Source organism: Astatotilapia calliptera, chromosome 7 (genome assembly GCF_964374335.1).
Source record: "Astatotilapia calliptera chromosome 7, fAstCal68.1, whole genome shotgun sequence".
In the NCBI taxonomy this organism is placed as follows: domain Eukaryota; kingdom Metazoa; phylum Chordata; class Actinopteri; order Cichliformes; family Cichlidae; genus Astatotilapia; species Astatotilapia calliptera.
In genome coordinates, this window is record NC_137428.1 from 41,960,016 (window position 1) to 41,987,454 (window position 27,439).

The window sequence follows — 27,439 nt, forward strand, 5'->3', positions numbered from 1 at the left end:
AAGCAGCAAGGCAGAACAAAGTCGGGCTGTATCAAGACACGAGGACTAAACCCCAATTCAACCAGACCCAGAACTGATCCGGAATTAAAACAGGACTACAACAGTTCAAACTCAGGACTACTGAGGACTTAAGACAGAACCAGAATCAGAACTAGATGATAGTAGCACTAAAAATCATCATAGACCTGCACTACACTTATTTTTTTAATTCTACAAAGTCCACTATTTAGATTGAGAAAAGTTTATATAATTATTTAGCCTTGTTGTGCAAACAAGCCTGCATAACTTAATAAATATAGAATTTGAAAAGTAACAAACCAAAAAAGAAACACTCGGTACGAGATACATGAGGACCTATGATACGGTGATACTTTTGGTAAACAACCATTTGACTAACATGTGTCTCACCTGCTCTTGTTCCATCTCTCTTCTGTCCTCATTCTCCTCTCTCTCCCTCTCTGTTCCTCTCTCTCCCTCTTTGTGCTGACAATCATCAAATATACAGTTGAAACCAGATATTTACAAACTCTTCAGATAAAAACACTTTTTTAATTGTAACATCAAATCAGACTAAATGTTTATTTTTTTAGATAAATATAAAAAACATATTTGTTAACTGTAAGAGTAAAGAGAGAAACTGTCTGTATTTCTTAATTGTACATGGCACCAAATTGTATTCAAAAGTGAGCCACACTTATGGAGCTCCACAATTCTTTTCCTGGTGTTTTGGTTGACATCTCTTGATGTTCCCATGTCACAGAAACAGGCTCTGTGTTTTGCCTTCTATGCATCCACAGCTGTGGCACCAATTTACTCACATGGACTCTACTAACCTATCAGAAGCTTCTTCAGCTCAGAATGGAATCGTCTGGAGTTTTCTTATTAATTAACAATAAACTTAGTGTATATGTACTCCTAAATCTGATGAAAGTGATAAAAAATAGAAGCTCTGTCTCTCTTTATTCTGACATTTAACTAATTCAAAAGACATTTCAATATTTATTTAACCAAAACAAAACAAGTTTACTCTAAATTGATGTTGTACAGTAAAAAAATGTTCTTGTGTTTTCCATAAAGTGTGTGTAAATATCTGGTTTAAACTGTGAATATACTGCTGTGTATTGAACTTCCTCTTGTTTTGCATAGAAATATACTGAACAACATACAAAGCACAATATATAAAATACTACCAGAGTTTTTTCTTTGAAAGAAGCCCCTTATGTCCATTGTTGTATATCAGTGCATTACTGAAACCGATTTATTTAGCCGTGGAGGGAAACAACTGAAAATATGAAATAAACACACGTAAGCTAAGACTCTCTAAAGAAACAGCATTGTTGTTGTTCAGTTTTTCATTTCGCCATTTGTTGATTCACTCGAAGAGCAAGTAACGTAATATGGGTCAAGTGATCAGTTTGACATCAATCTTTCGTGATACACCGTCATATTTACATTATTTGTACAGTACGAATGACTTGCTTTGTTAACTGGTCAAACTTCAGTTCTCCTCTGTCTGCCTGGCTGCGCTTCTCTAACAGCGCACTCGCAGGCAGCAGCTGCCCCGCCCTGTCTGAGCTCAGATCATACCAATATTAGGGGGGATTTACGCACAGTTGTAAATTCCCACAGTGTGCTCTATGTGCTTCGAATATTGTGTGTAGTTTTTGTTTTATACAGTTGTCAGCCAGGCATCTAACTATGAAAAAATTACACTCCAAAAGACCCCGGGCTTCTGAAAAAACAACCCGGGCTTAAGCCCAGTAAGCCTCCCAGCTCCGCCACTAGCTTTAATCACACTCTCATCTGCAGAAACTCAACACTGCAGCTTTCATGAACACTTTTTCTGATCTGCTTTAAAATGGATGATAAGTAAAGACAATATATCTGAGAGCTCAAAGCGCCGCACTGCAGGCGTCACAGACACACACACACAGCCGCTTCCTGTTCTTTCAAGAGCTTTTATTTTGAAGTTTCCGGCGGAAGTTCCTCGGTGTAACTGCTGCTAGCTTCCTGTCGACCTGTGTGGTGCAAACAGAGGTTCCGAAAGTGGACAGGGCGGACGGATTCCGCATTTCCGTTTAACCGACTAAAATGGGATCTGAGAGGACTTAACGGAACCTGAAGGATCCGCCGGGCTAAAGCCAGGTAAACACAGCGGTTAAAAATTTCTCGGTTTGTCCCGGGCTGACAGCCTCCCTCATAGTAAAGCCTGCTAACGCAGCTAGCCGCTGTTAGCTCAAACACTTTACTAATTTTCCCAAATCTCGTTTTTTCCCCACTTTGACCCTCACCGTTCCCGCCTCGTGACTTCCCTTGATGTAACGTCACATGAGTTCCGCTCTGACGAAATAGAAAAACGTCAGGTGAGCCGTTAGTCAGTTGACTGAAAACGGGTAACAGGAATATTTCTGGGTGTTCTGTAAGTCTCGCGAGAAAACGTGAAGCTGTGACATCTCATTATTTGTATTCCACCTGCCGATTGCTCATCAGACTACCACAAAATAGAACTTTACATTTACAGTTAAGACCTAAGTGTAAGTGCGGTCATTTAATCCTGAAGGGGACATCTTTGTCCCCACGGTAACCTCACAGGTGAGTTCCCTCTGATGATGTAACATTTACCCAAGCTTCCTGTTTGGCTGTATGAATAAAGTGTAATTCAACTGAAAGGTACAGTGAGGTGATTTGTGGAGTGTATGCAGAATGGCAGGTAAAGCTCCGCCTTTATGTATCAGGGGAAGATGGATCAATTAGAGATTATCAGTGAAATCAAGAAGGTCAATCAGATCAATTGGAGATTGTTTCAAGCGGGCTGTGGTCATGTGACCTGTGCTCTCTGATGGAGTGTCAGCCATGCATTCAGGGTACAGCTGGGCGAGGAAAATATAATATGATATATATATACATACATACATACATACATACATACATACATACATACATATACATATATGTGTGTATCATGATATGTCTTGAGCCTCCAGCGCCCTCGGTACCGGGGACAAAGGGGGTGAGCTGCAGTTTAAGCCTCCATGAATTTTGTTTTTTTACGTAAATAGCTACATGTGTGGTATCCACAGAAACCTCGGAATCTCAGCTAAAAGCTCATACAAACCATTTCTACAACCACCAAACACAGCGAAAATAACAAACAATTAAAAGAGCAGTCATGTAATTTCACAACATGTGCCCAACCACAAACAATGAAGCTACGAACTCACTCGACTTCATATAACCAAGCAAATGGCACGTTGTCTAAAAGCAGAGATGTCGCAGATTCCAAAGCTGCACGTTTTGTCACGCTCCGACCAAAATTCACTGAACCAGCTGCAAAAGAAGACCATAAATATACTTCACGTTCGATAAACAATAACATGGAATCAGGCTTACTGTGCAGTTTTTCTTTGTTTCTCTCGCCGATATGTAGCTCATATAAAAGCTGGCTTATCTAAAGTTTTCTTTGGTGTGTGGGGAGACGTTCATGTGCAGAGTTTAAAACATTCTTAATTTTGCAGTGGATGACTTTCCAGCTGGTGGAATAGATTAGTGGTACTGCTATCTTACGTGGCAATAGTTTAACAGCATGTTTTGCAAATTACCACATTTTGTTTGATATCCTCATAAAATCCAAACGACAGCGAGTCTCATTCTCTCACTTAAGTGAAATTCCCACTGTCGCCATATTTTTCCCTATCTGGTAGTATATAAACACACATGCTCAATGCAGTGTGCTGGGTAGAAAATTTTCCAGTTGGGAGGGGGATTATTGATGCATTCGCAGCATTTGGGAGAAAAAAAAATCTGCGAATTACGTGCAGACAGCTTAATATTTCCATGACAACCTATACTCGATGGTTACGATAAAGCGATTTTAACCATCAATGCAGTCATCTCAGAAATAATGAGCTCCTCTTCCAACCCATCAGGACTCTCAGTGGCCATTTCACAGTACTCAAGTACACAAGACCGTAGTTGTGTACAGACAGATCTGGGGCAGCAGGTTGAGGGTCGCAGATGCCAACAGACTCAATAAACTGATCCACAAGGTCAGTAATGCTGTGGGGATGGAGCTGGACTCCCTTAAGGTGGTGTCGGAGAGGCATATGCTGTCCAACATAAGGACAATGCTGGACAATACCTCCTACCCACTGCATGATGTGCTGGCCAGTCATAGGAACATGTCACAGTACACTAGGGTTTGCCATATTATACGTTCACGGTAATACCGGTGCAATGTTAGGCAACGATAAGAAAATGAAATATCGCGATAATATATGGGTAAAACATGCATGTGCAGTGCCTTTGTTTTCATATGCACATGTCCGAAAAAGCATGGCGGTAACAGAGAATGAGAAGGGAGAAAGCGGATTGTTGAGTGAAACGGATGAACCAGAATTTGTTTGTAAAAATGGTGCCACTTCAGTGATGTGGAACTGATTTGGTGTTTGTCCGTCAGATACACGACAAAGCACTTTTTTTTTTTTCTGCAATGCAAGCGGCCGCCGTTATTGCCGTATTTGCCGGACTAAGGTGCTCGTAAATCTGGGTCCTAAACTCAGTCTTCTTCAGGTCCCAAAGTCAAACGAACACTGCAGCATCACTGAGAGTTAAAAAAAACTGTCTAAATTCATTCATCTTTAATAAAACGATCAGCATTGCTGCTTTACCAGGTGTAACTATGAAGTTTAACATCCAGGCATCCATGAAAACAGAATTTATTACGTTTAACAGAGTTAGAAGTTAGCAGGAAGTTAGAAGTTAGCTCGCTAGTTTTGGTAGTTATCTAAGCATGATATAGCATGTTCTGACTGAGAGATTTCTTTTTTTTTTTCTTTTTTTTTCGTGTCCCGTTTGGATCTTTAGCCATCAGAATTGTTGTCTTAAGGCCAAGAAAGATGCCAAGCGGATTTATTTTACCAAGTGGATCATCATGGCCTTGCCATATTGGTCCATTTGATTGACCTTTATTATAATGATGAATTTATTTTATTTTCAGTTGCTACAAACGGGACGGACATGACTGGGGGATAGGACAGGGAGAAAGAATGAAAGAAAGAGAGGGAGAGAAAGAAAACCAAAGGGGAGAAGAGACGGTGAGAAGGGGGGGAAGAAAGAAAAAAAAAAAACCTGCATACCTGTGTGGATCAGCATGCTTGCATTCCAAAGGTTTCTCCATGTAACGATCTGCTAGGGAGTGTGGGGACTGAGAGATTTCTGAAAAAAATCAAACGTACAGCTCTGCTATCACTTCCAACATAAATGAAGACAGGAAACTGAACAGCAGTGACATTTGTAAGGTTACTGAAGTTGGGCTAGCTGGTATATAATGATGTGCTATGTGATTGCTAGCGACACAGCTATGTTAGCATAACATAAACAGTGAAGCTAGAGGATGAACGCTAACACTTTTCCACTCGATAAAAGTTAACGTGAAGGTTCCTGATTAGGGCTGGGCGATATGACCCAGAATTCATATCTCGATATTTTTTAGCTGGATGGCGATATAAGATATATATCTCGATTTTTTTTTTTTTTAAAGCCATAAGTTAAGAACAAAAAGAGAGTTCTAGTCACACTGTGTCCCAGATATGGGCGCTTTTATTTACATACAGCGTAGATGTACATGAAGAAATTATTCAAAAATAAATTATCAGCATTTATTAAATAATCATGGTCCATAAATAAAAGAAAACAATGTTTTTTTGTGCATAACAAAAAGCTCACAATTGTGCAGTCAAAATGTAAACTAATAGACGCTGAGCATAGTAACAAAGAGACAGATTTCACAGCTGCACCACGTCTCTGAACAGGTGCCGTTTGTGGTCCTTATACACACACAGTACGGTAATATTACGTTGAAGCACAGTACGTATCACTCCGCGAGGCTCCTCCCCGGTAGCCCTAATCCTCCAAGACAATCCATCAAGCGGTGCAGCTCCGTAGCTTAGCAAAGTCATATTAAAACATTTTTTGACAGATTGCCGAGCGCTGTGTACCACATAAAATCGGTTCGCGGTCAGTAAGCACAACCAGAATTCATACATAAGGCGCGCTATCAACTTTTGAGAGAATGAAAGGATTTTAGGCCGTGCAGCCCCTCCTGGCTGCATGTCGTTAGCGCGGTTAGCTCATTAGCGCGGTTAGCTCGCTAACACATTGACGCCGTCCAGCCCCACGCACGGTAACTCGCTAACGGAGATTTTCCGCTTTCATCTTGTCATTGCCTGCAGGTGAAGCTATGGGGGAGGCGGAGTTGTGTTCAGTGAAGGAGAGGCGAGGTCGAGTAACGTTGCGTAGAGACAAAAGTGGACGAAAGAGAGGCAAACCTGCGGCTCCACAAGTATAATTATAACGTAACATAGACTATATCGATATAAACGATATTGTCACATCTTATATCTTGTATGAAAATATATCGATATTTTTAAAAAACTCGATATATCGCCCAGCCCTATTCCTGATGGTTAGAGACAAATGCAATCGCATAAACGGACCAAATTTCAGTCAGGAGAACAACTGAGATAATCCATCCACAGGTTAGTCATTAATATACTGCAACAACATGGGAATAGAGCAGCTGCCAGAGAATTCAACATTAATGAATCAATGGTACAGAAGTGGAGGAAGCAAGAAGAATGAGTTGAATAAAGTTTGACTCATCTGACTGCTTTGTTTTGCTTAATATGCCTTATAATCTCGTGCACCTTATGGTCCGAAAAATACGTATTTTACTTTTTTATTTGGCACACTGCAGTTGAATGTTGCAAAGCACCTCTTTTTAACTTCAGTGGATATTATACATGGTTATGCTTAGGATATGTCAGCCCATTTCTACTGGAAATGCCTTTTGGTTAAACATTCAGCAAGGAATTTGCATTTGCACTGTTAAATTTTTATATAGCTTTAATACACATAAAAAACAACTGCTTGTTTAAGTGAGAATAAATGGATTTTTTTTTTTTTTGCGCTAGTAAAGTTGTGGAGTTGTATTTTGTCTCGCATGAATTATATAGTCAGTTATATTGTTATCGCAAATTTTCAAATATATATCGTGATAAATATTTTTGGCCATATCTCCCTGCTCTACAGTACACAGTGCAATAGTTGCACCCTTTTGGACATCCTCTACAGTGAAAATAACAAAGTTTTAAAGTTTTCTTATATTTGTAACTTTGTAATATACGGTATTATTTAATTTAGTTCAGTCTGTTACTGTTATCTTGGAGCGACTGTAACCACACAATTTCCTCAGGGATTTATAAAGTATTCTGAAAAGTATTGAAAACAGTGTGCCAGGAGTCAGGGGTTCTTACTGGTTCTAGTGACTCTCAACCTCCCAGTCAGCTGACAGCTGGTGGGGTGACTACATTGCCTGAAAACATCAGAGCACTTTTGCACATAGGTGACGTCTTGATAAATCGAGCAGATATTTGAAGCTTACATGTCTACATTCTCACATGAAAATATCTTAAAAGTTTATTTCGTGTCACAGCACCAGTCATATATTCAGGGGTGCACATAAGTGGTCCGTAGGTGTACATTCGCTGTCAAAATAAAAGACACGCACCAGATAAGAAGTTGCAACGCGCGTTTGCGTACATATAAAAGGCAGTGTTTTTGTCCACTAGAGTGGGATTTTCACGGCACATTCTGCACCACATCTCTGTGCGTTCATCATCTGTTTGAAGCCAGCTCACCTCCTGCAACCACTTTTTCGAGAATAAACGCTTCTTTTGTGGTTCGGACTCCTTCTGACATTTCTTTGGAGGTGGAGGAAAACCAAAGTAATTGCTTAAAGGAGCTTGCTTCTTCGACATCTTTAAGAGTTCTAAATAAATGTGTGTCCTCCTCCAGAAAATCTTATGTACGCAAACGCGCGTTGCAACTTCTTATCTGGTGCGTGTCTTTTATTTTGACAGCGAATGCGCACCTGCGGACCACTTATGTGCACCCCTGAATATATTAAACTTTCCTCACAGATTTAGCCGCTTTCCATCATCATTGCTGCTTTTAATAATAATAATAATAATAACTTTATTTATAAAGCGCTTTCAAACAAAGTGCTGTACAACTATTTGAAACTAAAAAGATAAAAAAATAAAATAAAAGTGATACATAGCAATACAGGTAAAAGACACAATACAAGTTAAAAACAGTAAAAATTTAAAAACTAAAAGCCATAGAATTAAGACATGTAAGATGGGGTGAACAAATGTGTCTTCAGCTTAGTTTTAAAAACCTCCACAGAGCATGCCTGCCTAATATCTTGAGGGAGGGTGTTCCACAGAAACGGGGCACGAAAAGAAAAAGCACGCTCTCCAATTGTCTTTTTTCTGGCTCTAGGAACCTTTAGAAGGCCAGAGTCCTGATATCAAAGAGCACGGGATGGAACGTAAAGATGTAAAAGGTCGGAGAGGTATGAAGGTGCCAATCCGTTTAAAGCCTTGTAGGTGAGCAGCAGGACCTTAAAATCTGCTCGAATCTGACAAGGTAGCCAATGAAGAGAGTTCAGTACAGGGCTAATGTGCTCAAATTTCCCAGTTCTTGTTAAAATGCGAGCAGCTGCATTTTGCACCATCTGTAGACCTCTAAAACCTTTCTTTGGTAGCCCAGAAAGAAGAGCGTTACAATAATCAATACGTGAGGACACAAATGCATGGACAAGAACCTCTGCAGTGTCGCTTGACAAACCTTGTCTGATTCTGGCTATGTTCCTCAAATGATAAAAGGCGGTCTTTGTTATCTCTTTTACATGAGATTCAAAGGAGAGCACCATGTCGAACCACACGCCCAAGTTTGTCATCAATTCTCAAGATGAAATTTTGGGACAAGTGCTGAAATTTGTGTGGCCCAATGACCATCAGCTCTGTTTTATCAGTATTTAGGAGCAAGAAATTATCTGATAACCAGCCCTTAATTGCAGATAGACAAGATTCTAGTTTAAAGATTTCAGCACAATTTTCAATGGTTAAAGGAACATAAAGCTGCAGGTCATCAGCGTAACAATGAAAGGTTACATTAAAAGAACGTAGAAGAAGAGGCAGCAGGTACATAGAAAACAGCAATGGTCCAAGTACAGAGCCCTGAGGGGACCCCATGCCTCACTGCACAAGTCTCGGAGAGATCATTTTTAAAACTAACAGTCTGAGACCTCCCAGACAGGTAAGATCTCAGCCATGATAAAACATTTCCTGTAATTCCAGTAAAATGTTCAAGCCTATCTAATAAAATGCAGTGATCCACAGTGTCAAACGCAGCACTTAGATCCAGCAGTAATAAAACTGAAGTGCGATCATTGCCTGCATTTACCAGCAGATCATTTACATGTACCACTTTTACTAAAGCTGTTTCTGTGGAGTGATTTGGTCTAAAAGCAGACTGAAATGGTTCGAACAGATTGCTTGTTGACAAATGCTCAGTGAGCTGCTTAAAAACCACTTTTTCAAAGACTTTAGATAAAAAAGACAGATGTGAGATGGGTCTATAGTTTGCGACCATGTCAACATCCAGTCCAGGCTTTTTCAAGATAGGCACTACCACAGCTGATTTAAAACATTCAGGGAAGACTCCAGTTGTCAATGAAGTATTTAAAAGAAACAGAATGTAGGGTCCTAATGCTGACCACAGTTCCTTTATAGCCCAGGCTGGTAGAGGATCCAAAGAACAGGTTGTACATCGAGCTGCTTTTACAACCTTAGTTAATCCAGACAGAGAAATAACCTTGAAGTCAGAGAACAGTTTATCAACACCAACAGGCAAAGCAGCCGAGTAGTCTAATGAAAAGCTTGAGGAGGGAGTTACCTGATTTCTAAGTGTTTCAGCCCTGTCTCCGAAAACGTAAGAAAGTCATGAGCTATCAAATTAGAACAGCAGAGCGTTGACTTACTCTCTGTAAGTTGCGACACTGTGTTGAATAAGAGTTTTGAGTTATGTTTATGACTCATGATGAGATTTGAGAAATAATTTGCTTTCGCTTTCGACATCGCTGATTGAAGAGAACACAATGAGTCCTTCCAAGCCTGGAGAAATACTTCTAGTCTGGAAGATCTCCAGTGACACTCTGCTTTTCTACAATTTCTTCTCAAGTTCAAGAGCTCCTCATTTAGCCAAGGCATAGGGTTCCTTTTTTGACATTTTAACTTCTTTACGGGAGCAACAGAGTCCAGTAGTTCAAGAAGTGTATTATTAAGATTCGCAGTCAAGGTGTCCACACATAACTCCTGGGTAAAAATAGGGTCCGACACATCAGGTAGATGTAATTTAACTCCAAACAATGCTTCAGGGCTAATATAACGAGATGATCTGAGGGGCAATCTTCCCCTCTCAGAAGCTGGAGATTTAGGGATTAAAATATCAAATAAAATTGCTGAGTGGTCTAAGATAGGTAAAACACAATTTTCAGTCATTGATACATTCAATCTGTAACCCAAGACAAGGTCTAGGGTGTGGTCCTTATGTGTTGCCCCTTAAACAAATTGTGTGAAGTTTAAGGAATCAATTACATTTAAGAAATCTTTGACCAGGGGTTTATCCTCACAACACAGATGAATATTAAAGTCTCCCACTATAAGAATTCTTTCATAGTGAGCGATAAAACATGTCAAGAAGTCTGAAAATTCCGAAATAAGCAAGTCATTATATTTAGGTGGACGATAGATGACTATAATTAGAACGACGGGACAGCTTAAAGTCAGGAGTTGGGACTCAAATGAGGTAAAAATACCAGGACTTTGTATCTGGTATTGTATCTTTGTATCTGTTTAAGTTTCAGACGAAATGCATTCTGGGATACTTGTTGCACCAAGTCCACACAAGTCATCACTAAGAATGCTTGATAAAATGGGCGGAGCACAAAAACACATTTAGGCATTTTTAGCGTACTTGACTTGATGCGTGCTTTGAATAGAGATTGACAGACCACGTGACTTTCGTGCATTGCATGCCAGGAACTCGTGGTAAAACAATTCAAGTACCGCATCAAATGCAAGCATTTGAAGCTCCGCAAAAACGTTCATTCTCCGGTTCCAATACTTTCTTGCTTTTTCTTTGCCCCCCAAAAAAGGTATGTACAAAACGAAGGAGAACAATGCCGGTCCGTACAAAGACAGACTTGATGAAAAGTCAAAGAAAAGATACGAGGAAAAAAATCAAAGGAGGGAAAGGGTCAGACCCTTACGAGCACACAGAGTGGACAAAAGACGTTAACGTGCTGCCCAACTTTCACCACGCTCATATTTATAATTATACGTTCTTGGAGTGAGTGCATACACTCATGAAGTTTAGAAACTTCAGGTCACTGCAACAAGCCCAGGTACAGTTTACCGACGGATGGGTACAGGACCTTGAAACGCACCGTGTAGAACGAACCAGTCTCACAAATCGTCTTCATAAATACACATTCATTAACCATTTATTAATAGAACCTTTAAGCTCAACGGTAATTAATTAGTAGTGGAAATAATTTCTGGTACGCATTACAGAAATGCAGTGACAATAATATTGTATGCTGTAATCGTACTGGGCAATTAGTGATACAAAAAACCAGTTTTATCCTTTGAATAAAAGTATGTGTTTTTGTCAATGTACCATGGTAATAACAGAAGTGAAACGCAATATTCTGTCAGGACAATTCACTATTTATGCACAATAAACAAAGGAGCATAGCGCGACAATTTCTGTTCAGCGCCAGACTTGCTTGTAACCTATATCACCAATTATGTTAAGAAAAATGACGCATTAACTACAACAGCAGACTGACCTTTGTGTAAATGCTTGGAGCAGACTAACCTGTGAGCTGGAGTGTTCTGGGACGTTATATTTGGTCTTTGAGTGGCTGCAATCCAGGCCATCCGTTGGCTCTTTGTTACTTCGGAAACATGGCTTGAACAATTTCTCTTTAACGACGTAATCCGATAACAACTGATCTCTTTACCCGTCAGCTTCCCGTGGCTGTCATGCGACCGGCTATTGCAGTTAATAATACAACAGCTTCTTGACATTTTTGTGTTTCTTTTTATCGCTGTGTGACTGATTTAAATTGAAAGTCTGTGTGCGCTAGTACCTCTTGCCACGAGTTCTCAGAATCCTTTGCGGTTTTACCCCTGAATGACCTTACATTTTCAATCTCTATTGGAAGAATACAACTGATGGCGTTTCACAAGTCCATAGGAACACAAGTACAAATATTGAAAAACAGCCAGTGTTTGTGAATAATGATGAAATGAAATGTTCATGAACTGATCTCGAGTCTGCTGCATCACTGCAACATCAACTGACTCTGATCGTTGCATTTAAGGTCAAAGGCCAAACCAGGATTCAGTTTCATCTGTTCTAAACGATGAGCACAGACAGATTTATATCAAACTTGATTCAGTCTGTGATGATAACAGTTGATTTCAGTCAGTACTGATGTGTGTCCTCTGAATTTAAACTGAGCCTCTGACGTCTGTTTACCTGTTGCCGTGGTGAATCACAGTATCAGAGCTACATTGATGATTGCTTCTTGTCATTAGTATACTCATAGCTGATTGGTCCACCTCTGAGCTGTTGTTGCTAGATGTGCTGTGATGGATGGAGGACAGACACAGCTGCAAGATCTGTCCTAATACGTCAAGATACTAGTGATGGAATTTCCGGCTCTTTTTAGAGAACCAGCTCTTTCGGTTCGGCTCACTAAAAAGAGCCGGCTCTTTCGGCTCCGAACCGGCTCTTCAGGTTGGTTTTTTTGCTTTAATTAATTTATTATTAACAATAATATAAAATTATGCACAAAAGGAATTACTAATGTTAAAAAAAAGGTTTTATTTATATATGTTTATATATAAATAAATGCGGTGGCCCCTAGAGACAAAACACGTACAAACTCCAAAACACATTTCTAGCATGAACTGAACTTTCAAAACAGAGCTACCTAGATCCTTTAAATTACACAATTGAAAGCATAAAAGCATATGTGTATTGTTTGTGTATTTATACACAAGCATTCATATATATAGTCAAAAAAAAAAAAAAAAAAAAAAGTTCATTTACCTGTTATTACCACACACCAAATACGGTCGTTGGTACTTGCTGGCTTGTGTAGCCACTAGGTAACAAAAGCTCAACACTGCCCCTAGCATCCTGGAGCACTTCTGTTGTCTTTTGTACGTGTTTTGAGTTTTTATGTGTTTTTACTTGTTTTGGAGTTTGTACGTGCTTCAGAGTTCGTACGTGATTTAAAGTTTGTATGTGCTTTGTCTGTAGGGGCCACCATAAATATACTTTTATTTATTCACTCCACATAAAATGTAATAAATAAATCATATAATACAAAAATCAACTATTCACATTTCAACTTTTAACTATTTAAATTTTCAGCTTTTTCCTTTTACAAATTTAAAGTGAAACAACACAAAACACTGCAAACCACAACACAATTAAATATAAATTATAATATGAAAACAAAAAGAACATACATATTCTCTGTCATATGGACCTGCATGAATAAAATTTCTGAATCCTTTATCATCTGCAACTGAAAATAGTTGTGAATGATTACTATACCTTTCTAATGTGACAGTGTTGTCCCTGGCTCTCTTTCTCTCTCTCTTCCTCCCGCTTTGTTCCTGTGCTACTGAGTGTAACTACCGTCCCCTCCCCCCTCTTCCCAGCGTAAAGCACAAGGCTCGCATAGTGAGTGAAGCGGAAAAAAAGTGCGAGAGCAGGGCCGGCCCGTGGCATAGGCCGTATAGGCTGTCACTACCCGATCCGTACCGGAAACCCGATCGGTACCCCGCATGCGCGAAAGGTTTCTACTTCCGGTCGTAGCGTTTTACGATAGTTATGGGTCAGAGTATCTGTTAAGATGTTAAGAATAACAAGTATATCTTAAAATGTTGGCAATAATGAAGCATTTCAGTACAATGTAGACAAAAACGAAAAATAAAAAGAAAGTTACGGATCAGGACTCTCCGATCCTTACTGCGCATGTGTAAAGTCTGACCGTACAAATCGGGTCTACCCGATCCGTACCGCGCATGTGCAGATGTTTTCTTCTTCTTCTGTTCGTTTAATGGCAGTTTACTCCCCAGTGTACGAGGATACCGCCACCTGCTGACCGAGCGAATAAACCCTATTATAAACTGAATTATCGTCATTACAAACGTGTGTTAAATCTGATTTAGCGATAGTCGAGTGTGTGTATGCTTGTCTGTGAGGAGAGGATTGTTGGAATAGTGATGATGATGTGCGCTATCACTGTCAATTAAGAAACTGTAAAAAAAAAAACTGTAAACAAACTGTAAACACTTAATCTGGCTGATGAATCTACACGTGAGATATTACAAAGTCTGCATTATTAACTCTGTAATTAGGCGCCATTCTTCTTATTTTACGGCGCTGTTGCTCAATCGGGGGACACTCTCTGTTGAGGAGAAAAGCATGAATTTCTTTGTATACGGATTATCCATTGTTTAAATGTCCCGGGCAGTCGAAAAGGAGGCAGAGCTGTTGAGAAATGCTAGGAGCTAACTGGGCGCTAACGGTATCATTCAAATATATTGAATGTCGCAATGTTGGCAAAGAGAGGAAGTGACGTAAGATTTGCGCATGCGGGGTACCGATCGGGTTTCCGGTACGGATCGGGTAGTGACATAGGCAAATGCTAAGGGCGCCGTCCATCAGGGGGCGCCACGCCAGTGCCACAAATGTTGGAAAAAAAAAAAAAAGTTGGTACTATTATTTCTAAATACAAAAAATAATCCCACGTTAATTAAAATGCAAAGTAAAGCTTATTTAATAGAAATATTATTTGTTACAACATTACACTACACTGCTGATATAGGGGGGCGCCACCTAAAATCTTGCCTAGGGCGCCAGATTGGTTAGGGCCGTTTCTGTGCGAGAGAGAGGGTGAGAGAAAGGGGGGGGAACCCCACGGCTCGCGATAAGGAACCGGCTCGCGTCGTTCAGGTCAAAGACTCGGCTCTAAGAGCCATTTCGTTCACGACCGACCCATCACTACAAGATACGACCTAATAGCTCCCCAAAAATGAAGCATATCTCTATCGCCCCCTAGTGTCTGGCTGCAGTATAGGTCATAAATCCTGCCTCTTCCATGTTAGTGGATGGGACTGGGGTCAGACTAAAATTTAAAAAAATCTCCTCAAATAAACTTCTTCCAAAAATGCTTCCTTCCACTAACGGTAGTTCTCATGACTCTGATTTGTTTTTTAGGGGTCTCCTTACTCATAAGTTTGATTGTAATTACTACCATAATGCTGTTAAATTGGGGTGGAACTTTATCATAACAGCTTTGACTGGCAGCTGCAGTAACAGAGAAACTTGCGTATCTCTTTCGGGAAAGGCAGATAGATCTGAGAGGAGGTCCAGTGTTTATGTTACAAAACTGCACCGACTGTTTCAAACTGACAGCCTGAGGTGTTCTTCAGTAAACTGGACTACCCAACAGAAGGACCCGAGGCCCCACTGCACTTTTTCGGTAAGTTAAACGTGTTTGTAAGCTAATCTGTAACTAATGTCCGCAACTAGGTCCTGAGACCTAGCTACCTAAGATGAGCACTCGGCTGTTGGGGAAACTTGTTTTGTAACGTTTGTTTAGCTAATCCGTGCAGGTGAATGAATTTACCCTGACTAATGAAATCATAAAAGCACCAGGCCGCTCAGTCACCAACTACCGTTACTATTACGATTATTAAATATGTGCAAACAGCAGCATGTTTTCTGTCTCTTGCTACATCTGTAAGGACAGTAAAAAAAAAAGAAAAAAAGCTTGGACCCTTACCCCTTCATTAATCATTAACTATGGATGAAAATAGCAAAGCCCTGTACTGAAACCAACTACGGCCGTTTGACAGCTTAAGTTAAAGTTGTTTTCTTTTACTAGGTTTGTTTCAAATGTTCCGGTTAAAATAACAGCCTGGATGATTTTAAATGAGATATTTTTCACAAAGTTACTTCTGCAGTACTGCTTACAGCTTACATCCTTTGAGGGAAATAATTTAAAGTATTAATATTTGTCCAATACTCAGGCAGCAGCTCAAACACTGCTGATAACACGTCCGTATGTTGGTGACCACGATGCAACAGCAGACTGAACCAGGACTGAAACCTGCTCCATCATCTCATCTTAGCAAATCTCCACTTAAAAAGCACCAGCGATTCAAAGGTAAACATTATACTGGAAAATGTGTTAGTATATAAGTATTTGTCCTTTTTTAACAGCTCATATGTCAGCTGTCAGCAGAACTTTAGAACTGAAAAAATGTAAGAGAAGAACTTCAGACCCTGAGCGTGTGGGACAGAGAAGGATCAGCTTTATTTCAGATTTGAGAGATAAACTTTATATTTCAGTTTGTGATGGTTCTGTTCTCTTTGTGATTACAGGAGCTGCCCTCAGATTCAGACCTCAGCACCACCCAGTGACAGCAGATAGATCACCCTATATCTTCACTCTTTGTAGTAACTCCAAAATTAACTGATGAAAACAGTACAAAGGTTAAAGTAACACATGTGCTGTCAGTGAAAGCTGCAGCTGTTTTATTGATAAAGTTAAAGACAAAAAGACAAAAGGATTAATCACCCGTGTATCTGTGTCACTATATATCAGCATTAACAGGACCTCAGTTTGGTGTTTCACAGAGCTGCTGATCTCAGACCTGCACAGTTTCTGTTTTAAACACTTGATGTACTCAGCTGCATGAAGAGCACATGAGATTTTCTCTGACACAATTAAATAAAACCTGATGAAGGTCAAAGGTCGCCACTTGTATGTTGAGCTAAAAACTTGTCATCTGGAATTCTTTCACTGTTTTTTTTTGCCAATGGTGTGTTATTTATCATAAAGTAATCCGGAGTCATTCATACAAGATTAACCAGAGAGGATAATTTATTTTTAAATATATAACTTTCTACAGGACTGAATATAATATCTTTGTGTAAAAGTCCAGTACCTCTGAGAATGATCTGAATACTTCTAACATTAGACAAAGCAAGTCTCCATCACAGTGTTCATGAAATGCTGGGTTTATCCATCTTCTGGGGCGGGGGCTTATGGTGGAGCTCTGAAGATTTCCCTGTGAGGGAGCTGCTGGTGAAGATCATGAGTCCTCCTTGATCCCTGCAATAAGCTTTAGTCTTCCTGGTGTTTCTTAAATGAAGCCTCTCTCAGTGGGTCAACAGAACTTCTGGCACAGGACAGATGTGATGAAAGAATAGGAGGAAGTTTCTCTAAACCTCTGGACCCAGGAAACCCAGCTTGGTCCTGATGGTCTCCTTTACTAGTTTCTCCACAGGGTGAATGTACAGTGGGGCAAAAAAGTATTTAGTCAGCCACCGATTGTGCAAGTTCCCCCACTTAAAATGATGACAGAGGTCAGTAATTTGCACCAGAGGTACACTTCAACTGTGAGAGACAGAATGTGAAAAAAAAATCCATGAATTCACATGGTAGGATTTGTAAAGAATTTATTCGTAAATTAGGGTGGAAAATAAGTATTTGGTCACCTCAAACAAGGAAAATCTCTGGCTCTCACAGACCTGTAACGTCCTCTGTAAGAAGCTTTTCTGTCCCCCACTCGTTACCTGTATGAATGGCACCTGTTTGAACTCATCATCTGTATAAAAGACACCTGTCCACAGCCTCAAACAGTCAGACTCCAAACTCCACCATGGCCAAGACCAAAGAGCTTTCGAAGGACACCAGGAAAAGTATTGTAGACCTGCACCAGACTGGGAAGAGTGAATCTACAATAGGCAAGCAGCTTGGTGTGAAAAAATCAACTGTGGGAGCAATCATCAGAAAATGGAAGACATACAAGACCACTGATAATCTCCCTCGATCTGGGGCTCCACGCGAGATCTCATCCCGTGGGATCAAAATGATCATGAGAACGGTGAGCAAAGATCCCAGAACCACACGGGGGGACCTGGTGAATGACCTGCAGAGAGCTGGGACCAAAGTAACAAAGGTCACCATCAGTAACACACTACAACGGCAGGGAATCAAATCCCGCAGTGCCAGACGTGTTCCGCTGCTGAAGCCAGTGCATGTCCAGGCCCGTCTGAAGTTTGCCAGAGAGCACATGGATGATACAGCAGAGGATTGGGAGAATGTCATGTGGTCAGATGAAACCAAAGTAGAACTTTTTGGTATAAACTCAACTCGTCGTGTTTGGAGGAAGAAGAATACTGAGTTGCATCCCAAGAACACCATACCTACTGTGAAGCATGGGGGTGGAAACATCATGCTATGGGGCTGTTTTTCTGCCAAGGGGACAGGACGACTGATCCGTGTTAAGGACAGAATGAATGGGGCCATGTATCGTGAGATTTTGAGCCAAAACCTCCTTCCATCAGTGAGAACTTTGAAGATGAAACGAGGCTGGGTCTTCCAACATGACAATGATCCAAAACACACCGCCCGGGCAACAAAGGAGCGGCTCCGTAAGAAGCATTTGAAAGTCCTGGAGTGGCCTAGCCAGTCTCCAGACCTCAACCCCATAGAAAATCTGTGGCGGGAGTTGAAAGTCCGTGTTGCTCGGCGACAGCCCCAAAACATCACTGCTCTCGAGAAGATCTGCATGGAGGAATGGGCCAAAATAGCAGCTACTGTGTGTGCAAACCTGGTAAAGACCTATAGTAAACGTTTGACCTCTGTTATTGCCAACAAAGGTTATGTTACAAAGTATTGAGTTGTATTTTTGTTATTGACCAAATACTTATTTTCCACCCTGATTTACGAATAAATTCTTTACAAATCCTACCATGTGGATTCATGGATTTTTTTTTCACATTCTGTCTCTCACAGTTGAAGTGTACCTCTGGTGCAAATTACTGACCTCTGTCATCATTTTAGGTGGGGGAACTTGCACAATCGGTGGCTGACTAAATACTTTTTTGCCCCACTGTAGCTGTTGATGATAATAATATGGACTCCATTATTAAATGAAAAGAACAAATTAGACTACACTACTGAAACCTGCTATTTCGAAAGTTTCCATGTTACCAGGCTGTAGAGTGCTCTGAACAGAGTGATTGTAGATGTTGTAGAAGTATAAGATAAGTTTTGTGTCTTTTTCATAGTAGTGATCTGGTTGTATTTACCTTAATTTAACAAGTCATCAGTCGTGGTAAACCCATCAGCAGATAAACTGGAGCAGCCGGTCTACGTAAAAAGTGTAGGGGTGTGTGTGGGCAGGAGCGTGATGCAGATGCTCCACCCCAAGTCACTACTGCGCAGACTCCGACTGTGTTTCAATTCAGGGCCCAGCCCACATAGACCACGAAGGCCGGGTCCTCCGAAGACTGAGAAAGCCGGAAGCGCGAGGCTGTGAAATGGGACTGTCTGGCCTTCAGATTTGCGTCACCGCTGTCTTGGTGGAGTTTAATAAACTCAGCCGTCTGCTCCTAAAATATAACAGGACATTGGAGTAAATTCTCGACCATCTCACACTTCTGTTTAATCAGTTTTCTGTTTCAGCTGTGTGAAAACTATAACTTTAATCTCAGCCAAACCAATTTACTCAGGGACAAATAAAACACTGAAAAAAGCAGAATGATAACATCTTTAAGTTATCTAAGTGACTTTTATATCATGTTTAACCTGAGTAGTGAAAGACCGCGGGGGTCTGAAAGCAATGTGCCGGGAATCCGGTGTTCTCGCTGGCTCTAGTGAGCCTCGACCACCTGGTGCGCTATCAAGCTGGTGGGTAACAGACGTCTCTGAGCACTTTATCAAGACATCACATATTTGCAAAACAGAGCCAATATTTGAAGTTTACACAGCTACATTCTCGCCTGAAAATATGTTAAAAATTAGTTTTTTGACCCAGAAAGAGTAACGTTTCAAACTCTTTAGCCACGCTCCTCCACTATTGCCGCGTTTGGAAAGTATTTTTATATTATTATGGAAACATTATGAACAATAATTTAATTGATAAAGTATTGAAAAGCGTAATAAGAGTAATATTACAACTAAGTAGCTGCCGTCATTGTTGGAAACTGGAATTGGTTGGCCGCGCTATGAATTCTGGGATATGTTGGGCCATGAAGTACACACCCGACCCATCCTTAAAATTTGGGGAAATGAAGGACGCATTTGTCGGCTGCATTTGTCGGAGTCTTCGAATTGGGACAGCCTTCGTCGCGTTGCTGTGATGTAATCAGCCTACAAATGCAGCCTTCGAAGGTTGCAGCCCCTGAATTGAGACACAGCCTCTGGCTCCAAAAGTGCAACATGGCAGCTCCCACAACTGGGAAATTTTGGCTTCATTTTTCTACAATGGGAGGAAGTGCAGCCATGTTGTCTAGCTTTTATATTTTCATTTTTCAGGACAATGAAATCATTATAAAGTTTTAATCTGTGTCACATGAAACATAATTTCTGATTGTATTCATTAGTCTCTCTCTGGCAGTTTTCACCATGCTCTCTCGACCGCTTACACTAATCGAGAGTGACGGCAGGGGCCAAAACCTAGTGGTGATGTCTCCGCCCCATGTTCTCCCATTGGTTGATGAGGATGAGGACACAAAATCAGGTGTGCATTTGTTTTTGTGTTTTTATTTCCTGATGATTTACAAAGGCTAACAGCCTGTTTCTCCTCCTCTGTTACTCCTCCCCATCAACATTCTTTTTCTTCTCCTCCTTTCTCTCTTCTTCCTCCCTCAGCTCCTACTCCTTCAGTTCCAGTAGCCACTCATCCTCCTCTTCGTCCTTCAACCACGTCTCTTCCGTCTTCATCTCCTCCTTGTTCAGCTCCTCCTTTTCTACATTTAGCTAGCCCCCTTCCTCCTTCAACTACTCCGCTTCCTCCTCCAGCTTCTTCTTTATCTCCTTTAGCTCCTCTCCCCCCTCCTCCCTGTTGCCCCTGCGCCGCTCTCCTGCCTCGCCTCCTCTCAAGCCACCGGATGGAGGTACGACGCCTCCTGCGAGGAGCTCTAGCATCTCTTGGCCGTCGTCTGAATTCTCTGGAAAGGAGGAGCAGAAGGACGGGGAGGAAGAAGAAGAACAGCCAGAAACAAAAAGAAGGAGCATCATGTTTGACTGGTGAGTCGTTTTTGAAGGTTACTGCAAGTTCTTTGAGGTTTCCTGCAGGTTCTGGTAGGTCTCGGAAGGTTAGTGGAGGTCTAATAAGGTTCCTGCAGGTACCTGTAATTTCATCTAGTTCTCTGAGATTTCATGCAGGTTCTGGTAGGGCTCTGGGGGATCATGCAAATTCTTTGAGGTTTCCTGCAGGTTCCTAGGTCTCGAGGGTGGGGGTTGTTACTGTCGGTTCCTGAATGTTCATTCAGGTCTCAGAGGTGTCCTGCAGGTTCCTGGAAGTCTCAAGAGGTTCTGGCAAGTCTTTGGGGGCTCTCTCTGAGGTTTCCTGCAGGTCTCTGGAGGTTCCTGAGGGGTGTTTCTACAGGCCTCTAGGGATTCCCTTTGTTGGTTCCTGCAGGTCTCTGAGCCTTCTTGTAGGTCTGTCACAGTTCCTGCGGGTTCCTGTAGGTTAATTTAGGTCTCTGAGGTTTCCTGCACATTCTGGCAGTCTCTGACAGTTAATGTAGGTCTTTGAGTGTTCAGATGTCAGAGAGTTTCTGGGGGTTCCTGTTGAGGGTTCCTGCAGGTCTTTAAAGGGTTATAATCTACTTACAAAAAGTGATCCTTGTTTCCTGTTTCTTTCAGGGCCATCTGTCTTTGCGTCCAGCTCCACTTCCTCTTTTTCCTGTAGTACCCCGCCTCTGCCACTTGTAACCATATCCTCTTCATCATCAGTATCATCATCATCCGATAGTGAGGAGTCGTCCTCGTCTCCTTTTTCTTCCAGTTCCATTCAATCACAAAAGAAGAGGAGGAGGAGAGGAGAAGAAGAGACAGTGAGCAGGAGGAAGAGGAGGAGGAAGAACCACCAAGGAGAGATCAGTGTTTGTCCAGAAAAGAAAGAAGAGAAGGTGGAGGGAGAGGCAGAGGGGCGCTTTGTGGGGCAGATGGCTGTCTGCGTTAGAGGAGGAGGTGAAAAGGGGGAGCCGCTCACGCTGTGTAACTTAAGCCAAGGGAAGAACAAAAGACCAGAGACTGAAGGCTCCAGCCAATCAGAGAGGGCAATCAATGTGTTTGTGAGGAAGAACGGTTATAGAGTGCCGCTGCTGCAACACAGGTGAGGGGGGTGATGGCTGATGATGTAACAGCCAATCACCGCAGATTTTGGCCTTGCTAATCCATTTTAGGTGATTTAACTGTAATTTTTTTGTACTTGCAGCTTGTCCTCCCAGAATGCCTTGTATATCCTCCAGTCAGCTGAGAGTCTGACCATCAGCCAATCGGAACTATTCATTGTCCCTTCTGGCAAGTGGCGTTTTTCAGGCTTCACACAGCCCCTTGCCCCATCTTCCAATCGCGCTGCTTTCCATCTAAGGGTTTGCTCCGCCTCTTATTCTGTTAGCCCAGCCCCCCTGCTTCATCTGCCAGCAGCTGCCATGGAAATGATGTTGGATTCAGTGAGGGGTGGAGTTTGTTGTAGTCCGCAGCGGTCCCTGAAGGACTGGACAGCCCCACCCAGCCTGAGCAGCGACCACTGGTTGGTCGAACTTTGTTTTTAAATTAGGCTAATTAACAATCTTTAAATCACAGAATTTACTTAACAGGCGTCTTTCTGTTTCATCTTCACAGTTATGTTCAAGCACTAATATTGAGGTAATGAATCTTAACTTTTCATTTATACAAATAAATCTTTTCTTCAGTGAAACTAAACAGTCTATATTAATATAATTAGTTTAACCAGTGATATATTAATATGTTTAATGTCCTCATCATTATTAACATCATAAGTAGTTTAACTTGTGTTTCTTACTTGGATAAAAATCTAATAAATAAAGTGCTTCTTGTGCGTTTCAGTCCAGCCTTTTCTGCCTGGCGACAGCAGAAGCAGCGGTCCAATCACAGCACTCAGAGCCTCTACCTACCACGGCGACGACCCCGGCCCCTGCCTGCCTGCTCAGCCAATGGATTGCCTGCTTCACTCCCAGCTGACCAATCAGCAGTCAGCTCTGAGTTTCTTAGCACAAATGGAGAGGTGAAGTTGTTTTCTTGTTTTTATTATTTAAAAAAAAATATTTCAAATAGTAAAGGGTGTTTCTCTATCTTATGTTGGCCTTTATTAAATTATAGAATTGCGAAAACAAACTAAACACTAAAGTCACAGGGAGGAGTCCTCATATCTCTACATAGCATAAATCAAACAACAGTCGTGTCCAAATTCATGGGCTGCATCCTCCTGAGGACCCGGCCGCGGTCTACGTGGGCCGGGTTCTCAGAAGGTCGGGTAGGCCGGAAGTAAACTGCTGTGAAACTGGACGGTGTAGCCTTCAGATTTGCGTCACCGCTGTCTCGATGGAGTTTAATAAACTCAGCTGTCTGCTCCTTGCTATCTAAAATACAACAGGACACTGGCGTAAATTCTCGACCATCTCACACTTTTGTTTAATCAATTTTCTGTTTTCTGTTTTATTCAGTTGTGCGAAAACGACCCTTGGGATTAATAAAGTTTTATTATATATAATCTAATAACTTTAATCTCAGCCAAACCGATTTACTCACGAACAAATAAAACACTGAAAAAAGCCAAACAATAACATTTTTAGGTTGTCTAAGTGACTTATATATTATGTTTAACCTGAGTAGCGAAAGGCCGCGGTGATCTGAAAATGATGTGCCGGGAGTTGTGCCCTTCTCGGCGGCTTCAGTGACCCTCGAGCTCTCGGCTAGCTATCGAGCTCGTGGATAACAGACGTCTCCGAAAACGTCGGAGCACTTTTGCAAATATGTGATATCTTGATAAACTGAGCAGATATTTGAAGTTTACACACCCACATTCTTGTCTGAAAATATGTTAAAAGTTTATTTTGTGACCCAGAAAGAGAAATAAGAATAATATTAAAAACTTAGTAGCGGCCGCCATTGTTGAAAACTGGAATTGGCTGAGCCGCGCTATGAATTCTGGGGTATGGTGGGCCACACCCAGACATACCCGACCCATCCTTCAAATTCGGGGAAAAGGAGGGGCAGAGGTGGGTCGAGTATTCAAAAATTGTAATCAAGTAAGAGTAGCATTACTTTACAATAACAATAGTGTGTTATTTATCATTAAGTGATTCAGAGTTATTCATACCAGAGTAACCAGGGAGGATAATATATTTTTAAATATAAGTCCAGAGCCTTTGAGGAGTATCCGAGTATTTATAACATTACACAAAGCAAAGGTCTCCATCGCAGTGTTCATGAAATGCTGGGTTTATCCATCTTCTGGGGCAGGCCTACGGTGGAGCTCTGAAGATTTCCCTGTGAGGGAGCTGCTGGTGAAGATCATGAGTCCTCCTTGATCCCTGCAATAAGCTTTAGTCTTCCTGGTGTTTCTTAAATGAAGCCTCTCTGTGGGTCAACAGAACATCTGGCACAGGACAGCTGTGATGAAAGAATAGGAAGACGTTTCTCCAAACCTCTGGATCCAGGAAACCCAGCTTGGTCCTGATGGTCTCCTTTACTAGTTTCTCCCCAGGGTGAATGTAGCTGTTGATATAATATGGACTCTATTATTAAATGAAAATAACAAATTAGACTACACTACTGAAACGTTCTGCTATTTCTAAAGTTTCCATGTTACCAGGCTGTAGAGGGCTCTGAAGATTTAAACAGGTTTACATGCATTAAACTCACAGTCTTATGTTAAAATCTCAAAGGACAGCATTACATTTCTGATATTAACAGTAACTCTGGGCCTCTGTGGAGTGTGCAACTGATCTCATTGCTGTCTAAAAACGGATAACAAAAACTAAGAAGTGCTGAATCATTCAAAAATACAGACTATTAGAGTAACAGGTGTGTAACAACAAGCCTCCAACACAGTGTGTATGCTAGCGGCTAATCTAGCAAACAAATTAACAACAGAGTGATTGTAGATGTTGTAGAACTATAAGATGACAAGCTGTGTGTCTTTTTTGTAACAGTGACGTGGTTGTATTCACCTTGATTGAACGAGTTGTCAGTCGTGGTAAACCCATCAGCAAATGAACTGGAGCAGCCGGTCTACGTAAAAAGTGTAGGGGCCCATATGGAAAAGATATATATATAAATCTTATAAAGTTTTTATCTCTCTTGTATGAAACTTGTATGAAAAGCATACAAGAGTGGAAACACGTATAAGATCCCTTGAAAAATTATACAATGAAACTTGTATGTTTTGTATACTTACTAAAAAAAAAAAATGAAAGTAATGAGAAAGTGGCCACTTTCATGAGTAAATCATATATGTTTTTACTATTTCTTTTCCATATGGGGGGTCGTGTTTGCGGTCACATCCAGAGGGTGTGTGGGTGGGAGCGGGACACAGTCGCTCCACTTCCACCTCAAGTCACTAGTTTGTAGACTCTGGCTCCGAAATTGCAAGATGGCAGCCTCCAGAAGCAGGATATTTTGGCTTCATTTTTGCACAATGGGAGGAAGTGCTGTCGTGTCATTTTCTACAGTCATTGGACCCACCTGAACACCTACACCAAAAGGTCAAAGGTTACTCTTTGAAGATGCTAAATGTAATATTTTGGACTAAGAGCACACATAGTTTGAGAGGGGTAAAGGATGCCATCTACGACCACTATGAACGTCCATCACTGAACAGAGGTGGAGTCCTACAGTGAAGTCCTGGGATCCTATCCAAAGTGTTTCAAGCCCCATGCACACCATAATGTTGAACCTTAATGTGACCTAGACCACTTCCAGGTTAAATATTAAATAACAGGGACTCTATCAGTAATTTTATTTTATTTTTTTACAGCAGCATGGTAAACGGGTCTCACAGATCAGAATCCGGCGTGCGCCACCGCGCGAAATGCTGCTTACACCAATGGGACTACCAAAGGTCAAAAGGTCAGGAAAGAAACTAAAAACTTAGATGTACAGTAAAAGTGCCAACATTATTTCAAATGTGGACCCACATTTGCTTTCTCAGAATAAAGAAGAAAGAGTTCAGTCTAGAGGAGATTTACACCAACAAGAACTACAGATCCCCTGCTAACAACAGGTAAGACTACAAATCCCTACTAATGACAGGTGAAGGGTTTTTTCTGTAAAGACTGTACATGCCCTTTATGTTAATATGGTTCCATATCCAAACTCCATCTCCCAGCATGGTTTGCTTGTTCCTGCAGAAGTCTGGAAACCATCTTTGAGGAGCCTCGGGAAAAGGACGGAGCACTGCTCCTAATTGGCCAGCAGAAGAGGCGCAGGCTCCTCCTCTTTCCTGATTTCACGCAGCCCAGAAAAAGGAAGAGACCACAAGGTACACTGGGAAATGTAGTTTGCATTAGGGAGGTTGTCCTAGGCACACTGAGAGTGGTTACTCATTATTGATTAGCTGTTTGTCATCAACTGTGAGATTGAAGAAAAATTCTTTGTGTTTAGGGGCGGGACTTCCTGCTGCTATGGTACCCAGGAAAAGAGCAGCTGCTCGGCGACATTGCCACAGCAATGGTGGCGAGGACATGGACTTGGACGTGATGCTGGTGGAACGACTGAGCGCGCTTGAAGACTTCCTGACTCGGCAGGGTCTGGATGTATGAGCTCTGATATCACTTCTTATCAGCTAACAAAAGGCCAAAAAACTGAGCTGCTACTATGCCCACTGACTGAGTGTCACCATAGTAACGCCATCAGGTGATGTGGTGGGCAGGCTTTTTTGGATTTTTTTGTTTTGGGTTACGATGAAGATGTGAAACATAAACCTGCTTTGATCTTTTTATAGTGTGTAAGGCCACGCCCCTGCTGCTGACCATACCCTCTATAGGCTCACCTGAGAAAATATGACAAAACGTCCTTCGAGCCTTTTTAAGAGGGTGGGGCTTATTATAGACACTAAGCTGCTGATTGGATACCTGTGACTCGGACTGTAAAACCTAACTCCTTTTTTTTTTTTTTCTTTTCTAAGTTTTCGTTTTTGCTAATATTAAAGATGTCCCCCTCTCCTCCCCCACCCCCAGTACTCTATGGTACGGGGTAGAGTTATGTGCAGTACTCTTTGTACTGCAGGCCTGCAGTGTGTATGTTGTGTGCTGAGTCTATTTTTGAATCAATAAAGTTTTTCTGGTCTCGGAACGTTTTTGGTTTGATTTTTCTGAATTCAGAGGTCATTGAGGAACACCTCCTGTGTATGTGCTTGTTGACTTGCTAACATAATAATGATATTTGATTATCAGTAAAGTTCCCCTTTGTTCCTGTTTAAAGAGACTGATTACCTGGAGGACTCACTTTCTTGCCTGAGCTCGTTAGTGTGCACCTGGATCAGAGGACATTAATGTTTGCTCATACTGGATCAACACTCCTGAACAACGCTGGATCACAGAGGAGTGTCAGAGTTTGTGGTTCCTGATCAATCAACCGTGGCTGTGAAGGATCAGTTACTGCAATCATTAA

General features: G+C 41.4%; 1 protein-coding gene across 5 annotated transcripts; it reads left to right on the forward strand.

Annotated features, from left to right (window-relative positions):
- The first annotated feature begins 1,989 nt into the window (after positions 1-1,989).
- LOC113026299 (uncharacterized) lies at positions 1,990-27,121 on the forward strand. Of its 5 annotated transcripts, none has more exons than XR_013910021.1 (11): positions 1,990-2,145; positions 20,412-20,534; positions 20,666-21,043; positions 21,665-22,136; positions 22,239-22,556; positions 22,649-22,672; positions 22,874-23,051; positions 25,806-25,897; positions 25,980-26,051; positions 26,157-26,309; positions 26,432-27,121. XR_013910021.1 is itself a non-coding variant. In XM_026174917.2 (11 exons), the coding sequence occupies exons 2-11, from the start codon at positions 20,420-20,422 to the stop codon at positions 26,587-26,589; spliced, it is 1,938 nt and encodes a 645-aa protein (XP_026030702.2). In that variant the 5' UTR covers positions 1,990-2,145; positions 20,412-20,419; the 3' UTR covers positions 26,590-27,121. The 5 variants fall into 5 exon arrangements, 3 of the variants coding, with proteins under 3 accessions (XP_026030702.2, XP_080159846.1, XP_080159845.1); XR_013910022.1 differs by having other exon boundaries at positions 25,809-25,897; XM_026174917.2 differs by having other exon boundaries at positions 26,179-26,309.
- The last annotated feature ends 318 nt before the right edge of the window (positions 27,122-27,439 follow it).

Bases quoted from the DNA above. Each gene is read 5' to 3' on its own strand.
- LOC113026299 (XM_026174917.2), top strand. From the start codon at position 20,420: ATGCTCTCTCGACCGCTTACACTAATCGAGAGTGACGGCAGGGGCCAA. The intron at 20,535-20,665 runs GTGTGCATTTGT...TTCCTCCCTCAG, and splicing joins GGATGAGGACACAAAATCAG to CTCCTACTCCTTCAGTTCCA. The intron at 23,052-25,805 runs GTGAAGTTGTTT...ATTTTTTTACAG, and splicing joins TTCTTAGCACAAATGGAGAG to CAGCATGGTAAACGGGTCTC.